The following is a 13,526-nucleotide window of genomic DNA, read 5'->3' as shown; positions in this document are numbered from 1 at the left end:
CAACGAGAACACGTCATTACATTATGAGAGAACAACATTATTGCTCTAATCCCTGTGTGAAGTGTAGTATGTGTGCTTGTATGTATGTGCGTGAAGGAGAGAACCTAATGATTGCACCTAAATGTCAGCCGGTAACAAATTTAATTGACTTAATTAGTTTCTAAAGGTGATGGATGTTGACAATTGTCTTGCTCCATTTGCTTGTTTCTCGTCCCAGCACAGACGAGCATGTACAAATGAGGCGTGCCACGCTCCAGAGATCAGATCGAGACTCTCTGTGTATGGTACGACCATGTGGTTTGCACACACAAATACAGCGCTGGTTTGTGTTGATACATTGGTTGTTTTGCTGTAGACAGACACATACTGCTTACTAATCCCTTTAAAGCTTTAGCCAGGTTAATCTTGTGGTAAACAATGTGTCTCTAGGCTAGACTGTGCAGTCTGATTTTATGTGCATAATATATGTGTGTGTGTGTGTGTGTGTGTGTGTGTGTGTGTGTGTGTGTGTGTGTGTGTGTGTGTGTGTCCTGTCGAGTGTTCACACCCTGATGCGCTTGCTGTTGTCCTGCAATACCAATTTACTAACAAACCTCCTGTCTGCAGACCATAATCACACAGTTTCACAGCCAGCAAATCATTATCTACACACAGTTAATACAGGCGTGTGTGGTTAGGAGACTATAATACAGGTAGTACGTGTACATAGGACCCCAGGTAGCAACACATTACTTTTGCAAACAAACAGCCGGGCCCTCTGTGTGGCTGCCACAGTGACTGTGCAGTCCTCTGTGAACAGTACTCATTTATTCATCACACCGTGAATAGTAAACAGGAGCGCGGGCGAGATGGGATGATAGCGGACATTCATTTTCTATAAATCGAAACAGAACACAGCAATTATATAGCCGCTAACTCTTTAAATCTCCCTGTGTGTTTCATAAAGCACATCCAGATGACACCAACCAATCTGATTCTGGTGTTTCCTCCTTTATTTGTTACAATCTCAATTCATGTCATAAACAAGGACTCATTCTTCCCTTGTTTTATTCATACAGGCTTTCTTTGCCGTGGATCTGTTGAATTGATTTTATTCAGTGCGCATTAAAAAAAAAGTGGTCATGGTGTGAAAATCTGTTATACAATGTCTCCATGTTATGAATTATAACGACAGGTTCATTTCCAAAACTCTCCAAGTTTTAGTCCAGCCAACTCCCAATGACTGCTGGCATACATCTTGCAAATTTGCAAGATGTGAAATCTGTTTTCAGACTCAGTTTTTCCTGATCCGATGTGAAGTCCCAGGACAGGGATGTCGTATGTGTACGATTGTAAAGCTCTCCGAGGCACATTTTTAATTTGTGATTTTGGGCTAAATATGAGGCTATTTCCTGACTTTGGTAAATTCGAGCTTCTCACAGTGACATCAGTGAATTGAAAGGTTAAGTGAGGCAGCTAAAGGAGGCACCTTAAAGGATCAGTACAATGTCAACATAGTTTAGGACTGTCGTCACTGCCTTCTTGCGTTGTGCATGAACCCAGTGAGCCAAATGGTGTGCATTCAATTGATTGATTACATGTTGGTAATAATTCATTCAAACTTGATTTTTGACAGCCATGGTTCTGACTCGGGTTTGTCCCCATTAAGCGTCATCCAATATGGGATACTCTATGCTCCACAAATCTATCGTCAAAACACCCTCCAACACATCCGCCATGTTATTGTTGCATAAAGCTTTTTGTTGCTTCAGAGAGAGCAGCGCAAAATCTGACAAGTGACTCGAGGCAACGTCAGTTGGTGTTGAACACTACAGGATTGAAAATGAAAGAAAATTGGTGCAGAGAGTTGGAAAGCAGTGAGCTCCCCAGACCTCTGTAGACCTCTCTTCCCCTCTGCCTACAGATCTTTTCTGTCCTTTCTTTGAAAACAGTCTACATTATTCTGTCATTGTTGTAGGAGTACAGGGATCAGTGGAGTACTCTTTTTAACCAAGCTTGGTTTCCGATGTAGTGATGCGTCTCATAGGTACCATGTGGTGTATTAATTAATATAATCGAATAATGTGTGCTCGGTGTGAATCCAGAAGAATTAAACAAAATCCAAGTCAAAATGGGTCGTAAGATTTAAAACTTTCTGTCCTTGCTTTATATTAATAGGTAGAAGTGATTCCACAGAAAAGTCAGAGATATTGCTGATATATATGCACACAGATAGTGTGTCTACAGATCGAGAATATTTTTTGTGTGTGCTTTAATGGACAGGGAGCTTCACAGCCACTTAGAAATGAAATGGTGATGACAGTGTGCTCTAGCAAGCAGCTGAGTACTTGTAAATGACACCGAGGGATTACTAATGAGGCACAGTATTGGAGTTTTGAATAATCCTCTGCCGTGGAATAACTTCAGGTACTGCCTGGTGCAGTGGTGTATAGTAGAAACAAAGTAGAAGTACTTCGTTATTGTACTTAAGTCATCTTTACTTTATTTATATTTCTGTTGCCTTTAACTTTTACTTCACTACATTTTGCAAAGAAAACTGATATTTTTACTTTGATACATTTCCCCTGAAACCTTCGTTACTCGCTGAAAATAAAATCTATCTTTAGAAGAAAAAAAACATCGGGACTGTGGTGGAACACAGACTCACAATATTATGCATTTGCCCTTTACATCCTGTAGTCCAGCGCTCCCAAACCTTTTTTGCACCACGAACCAGTTACGTGAAGACAATATTTTCACATCTCGGGGTGACGGGAGACAACGACACCCGACGTGTGTTCTTTATGTCCAGTCGACTCCGTAACTTAGACCTTTATGTCCTGTCTACTCCTTAACTCATAACCCGCTTCAAAAAGACAGGATGTTGAAGTGGAAGCAGATTTTCAGAGCTTTTTTGGCGATTTTAGGATACTCTGCCTTGGCTTTAATCCAGAACACCGGCAGAGTTGAAACAGACTTTTAAGATTAATTTTTAGGGTAACGTATCATGTAACCTCTTGACATGTGTCAAGATGTTCCATCTGAGGTTACGCACAGATGAATGTAGCCGGTCAATTCAAAATAAAACATCTTTCTGGCCTTGATTATTATAATTTTTTCATTCATTCTTTCTGTGCAGCCTGGGACCCAGGGCCGAATGAGCATACTTATAAACACACTGTTACAACTCCTTCATATAATTTAATTGTTTTTCACAAATATACTACATGTATTATAATTATCTTTCCCTATTATCTTATTTTCTCATAGACCAGCTCATGTCTTGTCTGTTCCTCCTGCCTGGTCTGTCTGCTTCTGTCTGCTCGCAGGCAGCTGCTTAAGCGCTCTGCTTAACGCTCTTATCCAATCAGATTCCACCTCTGTTTCTCTCTATGCCGGTTAAACACATGGTGACGGTCAGCTAGGATGTGCGCCGAACAGCTGATCCACTGAAGGCGTAGGGAGAAAACCAATGGCCCGCCACTGTTTTCCAGTAAGGTATCTTTACTTTTACTCAAGTACGTCTTTTGGGTACTTTATACACCACTTGCCTGGTGTCATGCTAAAGACTATAAAACAATTGAAAATTCATCATCGTATACAGTCCTATGTGATAATCAACATTTGTTATAAATTGTTTTAACTGTAATCTGGAAGGGAGCCTGTGTTGAAAAATTCAAAATTCAAATTTCTATGAAACATCAGGACTAGGCTTTTACCACATGTTACCATTGGTGGTTTCAGTGATTTCCTTTGGAGTTAATTTCCTCTGGAGTTGTGATATTTGTGCCTCTCGCTTTCTTAATAGACATTAGGACTTCATTGCCACTTACAAATGAAATGCCAGAGACATTCTGCCCTAGGAAGCTATAAAGCACTGTGGAACGAAATTACAGCAGTATGACCATATGCTCGATCAAGCTGGGGACCACTGCTGTGTGAGTGACAGTGTGTGATTCTAATGAGGCACAGTGGAATACAGAACGATCAAAAACACGATCAAAATGTGAAAAAAAATACTAATAGTCTGAATATTGACAGTTTCATCAGTCACACTATCTTTAGACTGATGAAGATGAATGAAGGTCCCGGTAGAAGTAAATGAGGCACTGAACTAACTGAGAGAACAAGAAGAAAGAAAACCACAAACTAGTGAAGCAAAGACTCCACAGAAAAAGTTTCTCCAATGGAAACTTCCTACTTTGTTGGCCTGTCATGATATCTCAAAACAATACCGCAATCAGAAGTTAGGTGTTTGAACTGATATTATTCTCAGGATATAGGTCCTCTTTTGCATGAGATCTGCTGTTTGGGAAATTTACAACAAACTTAATAAATGCCAGCAAGCTTTAATCTGAACTGTGACATGCACTCCCACGGTGGACAGCCTCTGGTTTGATTAGGTGATGCAATTACTGATGTGATGGGAATTCTGTGCTTCCTTAACACGGAGTTTCCAGACAATCTTGGCTCGCGCATAGCGGGACTATTAAAGCATTGATGCATTGCAGCAGCCAGCCGGTGGGTTGAGCGAGGAGCCTCTCCAGCTGCAGTTTCTGTCATTATGGCAACGCTCCACACCTCGTCGCACCGCAGAGCACTTATTCCAACACAACAGGGGAAAAGCATCAGCATTATATCAACTGTGCCTGCCACCGCAGAGAGAATAGAGTGTCAAGAGTCACAGAGGAGGAGAAAATGGGCTGATAGACGGCAAGGAGAAGAGGGAGTCGCTGAGGGGAGCTTGTTGTCGACGCTCCGGTGTTCACTCTATTTTCTTTTTCTCTTTCTCTTCCTCTCTCCATCTCTCTCTATCTCATTCTCTCTCCCAGAGCCCTGTAGTTCACCATATCCTCCAGAGGCCGGGGATTATGGGAATCTACGCTTTGTAACTACACTAATCTTCTAAGGGAGAAGGTCAATGGGATGCTAGACAAACAGGAAGTCTGTCTTCTTTCCATACGACCCACTTGCCCATTATCCATTATTTCTTCTTTACTGTCCTCCACTTTCATACAACCCAACCCACACCTCCCAGTATGAGCTCTTATGCAAAATCACAAATATATTGTTTTAAGATATGGTAATTTTAGGTTTATTTCCCTGAAAGGACTCACTTTTCATCCCTTATCAGTCACCTGCTTTAATGTTACTGTATTCAGTGTAGTTTCTTCTATTTGAAGAATATTCCCAGTGGAAAGCAGTTTTGAATGTTTCGGTGAGGAGGAGATAGGGTCATCCGTTCTTTTGTTTCCCTTCAACCTTCTGCATTTCTGACTCAGTCAAAATGCTCTTTCTCCCCTGAAGCTTGTAAAAAACGCTGCAGCTCTGATTCTTACTGGACAAAAAGAGAAGCTCGCGGAAGTATTATCTAACTCTCCAAAGCAGCGTATTATATGAAAGGCAGCAACATAATGAAAGGAACTACTTGACTACTTACCAATCCGTAAAGCATCACCCAGATTGCGTACACAATCAGCACACCCGTAAAAAGCCTAGATATGGATCATCTTTTCAAATAACATTTTTTTAGAGGTATTCCTGTAATGTAAATAATTACCAGCCGCTACAGTGACGCTGGTATTTTTTTCATCTTGTGACTGTATGAGTGAGCCATCAAAATGTTCTCCTGGAGTCACCTACTGTAGCGTGAGCTACCACAGAGGCGGTTTTGAGTACTTTCTGTTTGTCTCTCTCTCTCTCTCTCTCTACAGGCGTGGAGTTAGGTCTTATTTACACAAAATGTAAAGGTGTGAGGTGAAATCTTTAACAACACAAAGTAGTGTGCTGTAGAGACACATGTGCTTGTATTAGCAGTACTGATGTTAAAGTAATGGCACTGTAATATTGGCAGCACTTTGAGCAATCTAGTGTTTCTAGGAGTATTAAAAATAGCAGTACTTAGGTGAACAAAGCACCACTGGTTGTAGTGGAATTGTAATGGCCGTGGTATCAAAGAAGTAGCATCACCAGTAGTCATAGTAACAGAAGCAGCCGTAAAAAGAATAGCAGTATTTTTTTCTTCTTTCATAAATCAAACAGTGTTGTCTAACGGCTCCTCTCTCCTTCCTTTTTGTCTCAGCCTGAGTAATGCATGGTTGAGGTGTGTGGTGGTGGTGGTCTCCCCAGTGGAGCTGAGGCCAGGGTAGCAGCTGTCCCTATCAAGACTCTCCTCAGAGCTGTCACGGCCTGTCTGCTTCTCGGCTAATCACTTCCTACAGGCCTGCAGCATGGGACCACCGCTGCTAATGTCGCGTCACCGACGGGGCCGAGAACATCTCGCAGAATGAGTGTGATGTAGTTTCATATGGTGAGGAGTGTGCGTGCGTGTGTCTGAAAGTGGTGTGTGTGTGTGTGTGTGTGTGTGTGTGTGTGTGTGTGTGTGTGTGTGTGTGTGTGTGTGTGTGTGTGTGTGTGTGTGTGTGTGTGTGTGTGTGTGAGGGGTTGTTTGGTGTGCAGGTGTGTTTAGCCAGCGGCTCAACGGGTGTGCAAATGCCTCAGGTATTGCAACATGGGTCACGCGTTAACACACACACAAACACACACACACACACACACACACACACACACACACACACACACACACAAATACATTACTATAACCACGGCCCCTTGTTTCCCACCTGCCAAAACACATTTGCTACACAAGGAGTTACCCATCTGCGTGTAACAAGCTAATGGCACAGTGTGTCGCACAGTGTGTCACACACCAGCACACATGGTCGTATGAAAATGACCATTTGTAATGACACACACTTCACTCTGGCATGTTCGACTGAGGTATGAAAAAATAAAGCCTGGGAAAATACATCCTCAGCCAAAATAAAATAGAGATTTTTCTATCCTTTCAGCAAAGATATCTTGTTTTTGCCACACAGATGCTGTTCAATGGCTCTGTTGCAGTAGGTTCTGTCTGGCTCTGGGGCGAATACCAGAACCAACTGTCAACAGTGATGATTCATTATCAGTCACTCGAGCCATGCCCGGAGCTTTTTTTTACTGATTTTTCGAAAATGAGGAAGTGAGTTTTAAAAAACTCAAACACTTCTAGATTATCAACCACAGGTCCGATCTAATAAATTTAAACGGCTAAAGTATTGTAAACCTTGTGAGAAGAGAAACGATGGACTACATTTAAAAACAATTATCAAAGTATCACGTATGTAACCGTAGAGACTGTACGAATCTTCCAGTAGTAGGACTTTACTGTTTATAAAGTATTGCGAGAAAGCAACGGCTATTTTTTCTTGAATTTTTCTCTGTGCTTTGAGGTCCTGCAGTCTCGTTGTCCCTCAAACGCATCTGAAAGCGCGTCAGATGATGATGATTATTTAGAAATCATGGACAATAGGGGCTGGTCATCATATCAAGGTCATATTAGCTGTAGAACACCTGTAGAAGCTGATGAGGTTAATAACTATATTTCCCCTCTGAGATCATAGAGGCTATCCTGAATTTGAATATTGATGGGTGTAATAACAGTAGTGTAAGATCCAGGGAAATAGACAACAAGCAAAAAGAGGATTTAAAGAGATAAAGGTGGTTCAGGCTTCTGGCAATAAAACACATGAAATGTGTCAGTCAAATTGGAAATGAAAGTGAGTTACTGTTGTTGTGCACTTTACTCTAAACATGTATGGCTTCATTATAGAGGCCACATGAAGGCCTAAATTGTGTCTTAAATGTATAATAATGAGACACCTGAAAACATAGATTGCTGTGACCTAAACAAACAGCAAGGTTTTGGTCATATTCGCTTGCTAACTGTCAAGCAGGCAAAAGCAGAGTTAATGTTAATGGCAGATGATTGGCTACCACTAACAACCATCAGCATTAGTAAATGCTGATGACAGCTTCTTGTCGATGATGTTATACTTTTCAGCACATCAAATATATCAAAAGTGTGTGAACAGATGCGCATTACACCCATGTGTGGTTGTTGCACATCTCATTCCAAAATAATGGGCACCAACACCAAACAGCCTCCACCCCTTTTGGAAGGCATTCCACAAGATGTGGGAGTCTAGCTGCAAGGATTAGCTTCCTTTCAGCCACAAAAGCATTAGTGTGGTTGGCCACCGATGTTGGGATAAGGCATTGCTCACAGCTGACGTTCCAATTAATCCTAAAATGATCAGTGAGGTTAAGGTCAAGGCAAGATGGGAAAATCATATCTTCAGGGATCTCTCTTTGTACGCAGGGGCATTGTCAAGTTGGATAGAAAAGAGCTTCCCTAATCTTGACGAAAAGCTCAGTGTTGTCTAAAACCTGCCCAAGGCCTTAAGATGTTGAATATGGCCAATAGACTGCAAATGAGAAAACAAATGAGAAAGACAGACTCGTTGACATATGTACAATAAGGAGAGGCGCAAACACAAAGAGGCAGACAAAAGGTTAAAATGTAGAATGAGACCGACGAAGACGAGGGTAAACAAACAATCATGGAGATGGACAGGCTGAGATATGAATAAGAAGCGAGACAGGAGGCGTGACGGAGCAGCGAGGCATGTAAAGGCAACTGGTGCCGCCGCGCTGCTCCTTTGCCCCTGCAGCGCATGGAGCAAAATAAAGCTGGAAAGAGGGAGGCTGGGGACCGAGACGAGAGAGGAAAGCCGGGTATGATTGACTAGAGCAAAATGAGAAGACATGAAAGGAGAAGGAGAGACGAGAGAAGGAAGGCGAGGAAGAGGGAGGATGGGGAGAAGGGAGAGGCTCGCCAAAAATGTGCCAGATAAACAAGAGAATGTCAGTGACTACATTTAATCCACTGCGTGACTGCAGCATTTAACAAAGTCCCTGCACGATTTTGTTTGTGTGTGCGCACGCCAAACCTGTGTTCATGTGTGTGCACCTCTGTGATTGTGCCTGGGTTCCTAAAGCTTCTGTGTGCACTTTTGCTTCTGTGTGAGTGCATATAGACTTTTGTGTGGCCGCATATATTGAGATATAGGCCCAACACATCTGCCACTGTGCCCTCGCCTTCGAGAGTGCGCCCTCTAACAAGCTGAACATTTGTCAACAAAGCCAGGAAGCAGTTGTTGTTTGCCAGCAAGAAAGGAGAAGCCTGCAGCGGCAGCCTACAGACACACTGCCAGATATTGCATAAGCAAGGTGCGTGCGTGCGTGTGTGCGTGCGTGCATGTGTACGTGTGGTGTGTGTCAGTAGCCCCACCACCACTTGATTTGGCTTGTTAGTGCTACTTCTGGGGGTTATAAGAGCCATCCAGTCATTGTAGCAGATTCATGCAGGCCATTAATGCAGAGCTCATTTAAAATGGAGCCAGCTCAGCGGACCGCTCTCGTATGTTTTTCTTTTTTACTCATGTTTGCTCTGTGGCCATGTGATCTTTTGACTTATGTGATTTATGGGGCTGGCATTGGTTTTTCCTAAAGTGGTGGTGACTGCATGGCTTAGTGGTTTCTAACCAGTGGTCCTGGCCCCCATCCCAGTCATTTCAAAAACATTTTGGAACAAAATGAATAACAAGTATTATTTGGGGGATGTACAGATAACACTATAACGTCATGAACATAACTATTCTTACATGACAAACTACAAAATTATCATTTTAAGGATATGTGCAACATAATGGAATTTACTTGCCAAACATCTGGAAGCTTGGGCACTGAATTCATGCAGCAAAGCCAGTAGTAAAAACAAAAAAAGGGTTAGATGTGTGGAAAAAATGTTTCCACTGCATCAATACAAAAAAACAAACTACAGTATTGCATTCAAATAACACTGCAACTCACACCTACTGAGTCCCACATATTTCAGTGAAACAAGTATTACTAGAGAAAAGTATGTAATATTTTTTTCAAATCGCGATATTTTAAGGGAAAATAAGCCATGTTTTTAAAAACAGTATCTTTGAGAGAAACTATTACTCTACGCTATTAAGACATATCATGGTAGCTGCCTTGACACATTGATCTCTGCACTGTTGGCAGCCTCTCAGGTTTTATTGGCAGCTACTGTATCTCAGTTATGTAATGAGACTTCATTTAATGTTTGGACATTTTTAAATAAAAAAAACATCACAAAACACAACACATTTTTGTGAAAAAAAGACATTTACAGAAAAACAAAGAGCTGCAACTATCTTGGAAAGCCAAAAGAGGTTTAATTTATTGCAGCACTTCAATACAGTTAAGTAAGTGTCCGATTGATTGATGAATTGATTACTTATGGTTAGTTTTGTATTTGCTATAGCATCCAAGTGGTGCACAGGTAGAGCTAAGCACATATAGTGTATATTTTATGGCAGTGTCTATTTTATAGCAGCAATCAAATTTGGGATAGATTATATCAGAGAATATGGATTATTCTGTCGCTTCATAAAATCTTATGCAAACTAATTTAAAAAAGTCCCAAACTCTTCCTCACTACTGATCTTTCCAGATTCCTACCAGTCAGTGAGCAAAGATGAAGAAACAAAATGAATCAAAAAAGCCAGAAGGAAATGCAAGAAGTTGAAAGGATGGGATGGATGAAAGGAGACAGGAGGTGGAGTAGAAAATTGCACCAAGATGAGAAATGGCAAGCATTGACAAATGATTGCTCTGACTATTGCCGTGTCTCAGATGGAAGGCAAATTATCAAAATCTAGTTAAATCTTATGAAACATAAACTAGCCTGTGAGAGAGTACAAAATACTGCAACATGCTGTAATAGATTTGAACACACAGTGATCAGAACATGAAGTATAGTCCTTCATTTATGCGTTTGCTGATAAGGTTGCATCGCTTCCAGAGAGAGATAGCGCCACCTTGGCTTAACCCCAATTACCAGGAGTGATCTCTAATTAGTTTTGTCCAACAAGGCTCAGACAAAACGTATTCCGCTTATTCGGCATGTGTAAGTTTGACTCTGCGTTTGTGTTTGCATGGAAATGTAGCATATGCTTCTTTTAAAAAGTTAACAAAAGTTACAACAATTCAGAAACTGTAGGTCAAATAAACAGCTGGAAGCAGCTTTGATCCCACTATCTCCAGCAGCCACCACACTGAAGTGTTCAGTACACCCACATCATTCAAAATAGGGGATGTCCTGTGCTAGAAACGCCCATTCAGCCTTATCACGAAATGTCTCTCTCACACACAGGACCAGCAAAACAAGTGCGCCTCCTAGCGGTGACTAACTTTGTGTGCCCGTGCACGTGAACGCTGACCCACTGTGATAATTAAAGCCAAGGTGTCACTTACGGTAGAAGACGTATTCTGTGTAGCTTGACCAGATCTTGTCCTCTGTGTGCTGGTTGACAAACGAGGCTGTGACTGACGAGTTGCAGGCCACCATTTGGAAACCACACTCCGACAGCATGTCAAAAGACCTCTCCAGGTGCTTGAACTTGAGGTAAAACCTGGAGGTGTACCGATCCGGGGTCCTGTCCGGATCCCGACTCTCGTTCAGGGTCTCCCCGAAAACTTCTTTGGCGAGGGCCACCCGACCGCATATCAGTATCCGAGGCACCCTCCTAAACTTGGCGTCCGTCTGGGTCTCTCGGCCCATGGTGCACGACCCCCGGTACCCCACCGTAATGAAGCCGCTCTTTCTGTCCGCGGGGACAAGAGAGGAGGGCGGACACTGTCGGTGATCACTGCCCTGGGACCCATCTTCATAGTCGCTGTGGAAGTAGTCGTCCGGGCTGTGCTTGATATCGTCAGGGGTCAGGAGCTTCACTAAGTCGGGCAATTGGAAATATTCCGCCTCTTTCCTGAGCCTCCCTTTCTCCGGGAAGTGGTCCGGGAGAACGACTTGCCTGTCTCGGAGGTAGTCCAACACATACCGGAATAGAAAACCGTCTCGGTCGATGAAATAACGGCCCTTGGGGTCTCGCGCCAAGTCATTAGATGCATCTTTTTTAGAAGAGAATAGCTTGCCGAGTAATGAATTCGGCGTCCCCACCAAAGTTGAGTGACGCGTGTAATAAACCTGGCCCCCGACGTTTAATTCAACAACATCTGGGAAACTGTTCTGAACCGACGCTTGCTCTTTGGTGTTAGTCCTACAGTTCCCACTCAGCGCCATCGTTTCCGTCATGAATAGCTCGAAACAGGCTACACACCCAATACAGCAAGTATCAAAAAAGGAGCCGCAAAAAAAAACCGATGGCTCAGGATGTTAAAAGTTCCTCAGCTATGTCCTCGGTTATTTTGTGTTGATTCGGGGCCTCCAACTTCACCCTACAACAATCTGAATATACATTCTTCATCGATCCATAGCCATTATCACCTACCGGTCTTTTGCAGTTGTCGAAAATTAGAGGGTCGGGGTGGCAGTCCAGGGCGTCCCCCTGTGAATGTTAAATTAAAAGAAGGCTGAGATAGATGAGAAAGAGAGAGGAAATGTATCCGGGCGCATCAAAGCCTTGCTTCAGAGGCAAATGTAAAAGCATTACAGGGTGGGGGGTCGGGGTGGACCGGTGGAGGCTGTAACGCCTTAGCACCGAATGAAGAAGTCCTACTTAATAGACAAATATAAATGCTTCTGCACACACACACACACACACACACACACACACGCACACACACGCACACACACACACGCACACACACACAGCCAGAGCAGAAGAACTGGGCAAACGAGAAAAGTCCAAGAACTTAGGACATGATCCACACTGGAGAAGGTGCTGATGTGCTGTCACTTTTCTCTTCAACTTCCCTCGATCACCAGCTGTTTATTCCGGGCTTTGCAGACGAGCGGGAGGAGGCAGAATCCCGTTCAGTGGCAGAAACTTCGCAGGGATTGCACACGCAACAATCGGGAGTCTTGTAATGGTTTAGTCTGTAGCCTGTCACTACAAATGTGTCGTCTGATCCGGACTGAATTGAATTAAGTCCCCTCCTCGAGAAAACGTATCGTATTTGCTGTCTTTAAGAGGTGTTAAAAAAAGAAGAAAATAAATCTCTTTTTTCTTTCTTTCTCCACAGCAGCGGAGAGGACCGACCCGCTGCTGGCTGCCTTTACCCGGAGCTGTCCGCGGTGCTGAAACAAGCATCCCGCCCCCCCCACACATCACCCTCCCATACTACCCTCCCCTCCCCTACAGAGCTGGGTGGTGTCTTCACGGCTGCTCACACACACACACACACACACACACACACACACACACACACACACACAGATACACACGCACACACGCACGCACACACACACAGATACACACGCACACACGCACGCACACACACACACACATACACACATACACACACACACAAGCTTCTAAAGGCTTATGGAGCGATGCGAGGTGGCTGGGTGGGAAAAACAAAAGTCTCTAAATCATCGCAAAGAACCACTGAACAGAAAAGCAGTTATATTATCAGAAAAGACCTACATCACACGCAGGTATACACATGTACACTGTTTAATTTTGCCCCTCACTACCTACATTTGTTGAATGATCCTGTTTAAAAAACTAAGTTTTAGGCAATAACAGCGATATCTGTGCATAGTCGTGGAAGCGCTGCATCAATCTTGGTGCCAAATAAGCTAAATGCCCACAGTGCTGTAATTTGACCCCCAGCTGGAATCTATTTGCATAACA

At 43.1% G+C, this 13,526-nt stretch overlaps 1 protein-coding gene across 1 annotated transcript in view; it reads right to left on the bottom strand.

The window, feature by feature from the left end:
* Positions 1-12,022, bottom strand: part of kctd16b (potassium channel tetramerization domain containing 16b) — a gene marked incomplete at both ends in the record, with an annotated part of 68,323 nt that extends 56,301 nt beyond the window's left edge. The window contains one exon of the mRNA XM_079214484.1: positions 11,185-12,022. Within this exon, the coding sequence (XP_079070610.1) occupies positions 11,185-12,022 (838 nt within the window). The remainder of the gene's footprint in view (positions 1-11,184) is intronic.
* Positions 12,023-13,526: the final 1,504 nt, after the last annotated feature.

This window comes from Taurulus bubalis (assembly GCF_910589615.1).
Source record: "Taurulus bubalis genome assembly, chromosome: 2".
Classification (NCBI taxonomy): domain Eukaryota; kingdom Metazoa; phylum Chordata; class Actinopteri; order Perciformes; family Cottidae; genus Taurulus; species Taurulus bubalis.
Note: the sequence above shows the minus strand (reverse complement) of the source record. Positions and strands in the feature narration are given on the sequence as shown.